The sequence below is a fragment of the Rhyacophila brunnea genome, unplaced genomic scaffold (assembly GCF_057557595.1).
Source record: "Rhyacophila brunnea isolate RB1 unplaced genomic scaffold, BYU_Rbru_1.0 scaffold_13, whole genome shotgun sequence".
Classification (NCBI taxonomy): domain Eukaryota; kingdom Metazoa; phylum Arthropoda; class Insecta; order Trichoptera; family Rhyacophilidae; genus Rhyacophila; species Rhyacophila brunnea.
The window spans coordinates 25832295-25835155 of NW_028232785.1; the positions used below are offsets into that span (position 1 = coordinate 25832295).

General features: G+C 32.0%; 1 protein-coding gene across 4 annotated transcripts; it reads right to left on the bottom strand.

Moving 5' to 3' along the window:
- Positions 1-845: 845 nt before the first annotated feature.
- On the bottom strand, positions 846-2301 carry LOC147077071 (uncharacterized). 4 transcript variants are annotated; one of them, XM_085940698.1, is made up of 4 exons: positions 2158-2301; positions 1583-1694; positions 1345-1488; positions 846-1109 (listed from the first exon to the last, which is right to left on the bottom strand). In XM_085940698.1, exons 1-4 carry the CDS (start codon positions 2166-2168, stop codon positions 1062-1064), a joined length of 315 nt encoding a protein of 104 aa, XP_085796824.1. In that variant the 5' UTR covers positions 2169-2301; the 3' UTR covers positions 846-1061. The 4 variants fall into 4 exon arrangements, 1 of the variants encoding a protein (XP_085796824.1); XR_015069412.1 differs by lacking the exon at positions 1583-1694; XR_015069414.1 differs by lacking the exon at positions 1583-1694 and having other exon boundaries at positions 2079-2301.
- Positions 2302-2861: the final 560 nt, after the last annotated feature.

Sequence of the window (2861 nt, forward strand, 5' to 3'; positions counted from 1 at the left end):
TCCTAATGTTAAAAATGTAATTAAGTACCTACTGTACATTACAAATTTATGTAGGTACATTTAAGTATGTAAATCAAAATCAAAAATACAAATTTAAATGTTATACAACACAGTATCATGTAAGTATTTAAAAAAACATATACCTACTTACATAAACATCTATTTATCCAAGAATTATTTGATACTTGAATCTGTATTTTATATACCATATTCGATGGATGTATGTGGTGTATTTTGTAAAATATTTGGTAATTATTTAACTAAGCGTATTTAATTTGCTACGTGACCTGTAGCTCTTTTATAATCACAAATTATTGTTGAATGTTCCGAAAATGAGTTTATGTGCCGAAACAGCTGTCAAGGTAAATGACTCAGTTAAAGTAGAATTAACAAAAATAACTATATTTCAAAACCATTATAATCCATCTACCATATAAACACCATTTCAAGTAATAAAGAAATAAAAAGTCACCTAATTAAATAATATTATACTAGAAAAAATATACTATCTATATTCCCACTTAATTTTCATTTAAAGTTGTAAAACGCCCGGTTACTAAATAGAGGAAGGACAGAGTCTTCTGGCACGACCGAATCACATTGGAACGGTGTTATTGTCATTTGAAAGTAACAATACTGACACCTAAATGAGACGCCTGCACTGCCAGAATCATCTGAACCCTGTCTACCTATCTATATACAATTTATTGTTATTTTTTTTTCATATTTGTCCATTTTATTACAATATCGTGTTTCTTTTAAAGCTCATTGTAATTCTAATAATTATATAAATATTTTTCTTGTATTCTGTGCAAAAATGATTATTAAAACTTTCTTAACCTAAACCAAGTATTTTTTATTGAATGATCCTGCAAAAATATTCAAGTACAGTTAAGTGACATATTTTGTTTCGGTGTATAAGCCATAAATAAATATACATAAATTATATTTAATATATACATGTATACTGTATGTATAGCCACGGTTGGTCTTGCACTTGTTGCTTTAGCTATGCGATCTGGTGTGGTCCATTATCCAAAAACACTCAATCACATCCCTGGTCAAACAGCGGGCAGCCGTGTAGTGAGTCTGGCTGGCCTATGGTGGCACTAGAATGATTTCAATATACACAGTCTGTTAATTTGAATATGTTTTCGACTGAAAGTTGTAAAAATATTAGAACTCAGGATTTAAATAATTAAAAAACTGTTTCATTAAATATCATATTCATACCTATGCAAAATTTTGATTCCTTTGAAGTACCTATACAAAATACGGATGAATATAAACCAAACAAAAATATTTGTTACTGGTACTGCCATAGTAAAGTAAAGTTTAACATACTTCCCTAATAGAACAAAATTCCCAATTCTTGTCGTTCTGTAGATGTTTCATTTCAGTTTTTACCAACGATCCACTAAATATGAATTGGTCATAAACACTCAAAGGAAATCTGGCACTCACTGCCAGAATGTCCATGTCAGATACCTGCATAAAAATAAATGTCATGTTATGATATTATACGTAATGAATATGAATGTATCAGAAACAACATAGATTTTATTACGAATTTCACATTTACAGAAAATTTTCTGCGCTCATTTTTGAAAGTCTCCAAGTATGACGGGTATATTCGCACATGGGTGCAGTTAATGCACCCAATGATTTTCGGGAAACCTGCCCTTTCTTGAAGTCTGAAATTAAAAAATATTTTTACCGACACAAAATAATATTCCCGTTAAATTCTTATTGAGTAGGTAATTTACTTGTTGTGTCTATGCGCAGTTACTCTAGTTACATGACATGTACATTGTAATATTGTATAAATTGATCAGAGGGTATCAACACAACACTAAAGACTGTCAGCGCTGTATGGCGACTGTATGTAAGTACCTATTACTAAGCACTGCTATTATAGCATCGGACACGTTTCCTATGCATCTGCTTACTGATGCCTGGCTCATTGCGCAGAAGACTTGGCCTACCCGTTTTTGGTACGCTCCCTCTGCGTAGAAACGCAAAATAGTCAAAACCTACAATTCAAATAACGGAGACATGTTATTTCAATAGCATATTACCTTCAAATCCTGTTAACCCTTCATGGTAAATGCTTATTTATAATATGTGCAGTTATGAAACTGAGTAAATCTATCTTACCTATGAGCCATGGCAATCTTGCCCTGTCATAAAGTAAGGTTATATTAAATGTCGATGTAATTTGTCGCACGCCATCTCATTATATCTTCAGCGTGTAATAAGCATTCAGAAGACGTGTACATTTTATCAACACACAACTGTCACTTTGACATTCGTATATGTATTTAGTCTATGGCTGCATCCAATGCTGCCACCTTGTTTCAGATAATTAAAATACACTTTACGCGAAGTGGGTAAAAGTTGTAGCAATTCTGAAATCGCTATAGTGTACGTGTATTTTTTATATTTAATTCATAAAAATTATAGAATAATTGGCGTAAAATATTAATAATATTTACAATTTTAAATCTGGCGCGTAAATAAAATTATTTAGTCTATGGCTGCGTCGCTGACGCTTTGGTGTGGGGCCAAACGTGAAATTCGCATCAAATCCAAGCGGTAGCGACAGCGATAGCGAGGGCGTTGCGAATTCGCTGCGAATATTCGCTTTGGTTTGGGGAGGCTTAAAATTGTTTATTGAACATAAGAAAAACAATACTATTTAAAGTAATACTCTTTTGAAAATCTAAATCAATCAATAGGTGTAATCAAAATTCTGCAAAGGCTGCCTAAAATTTATCGGTCATGAAAATTAGTCATAACGAATTACAAAGCATTCAATAATTAATATTGTTTGGGCCAATTTTATTATGGTAGCGCTTATC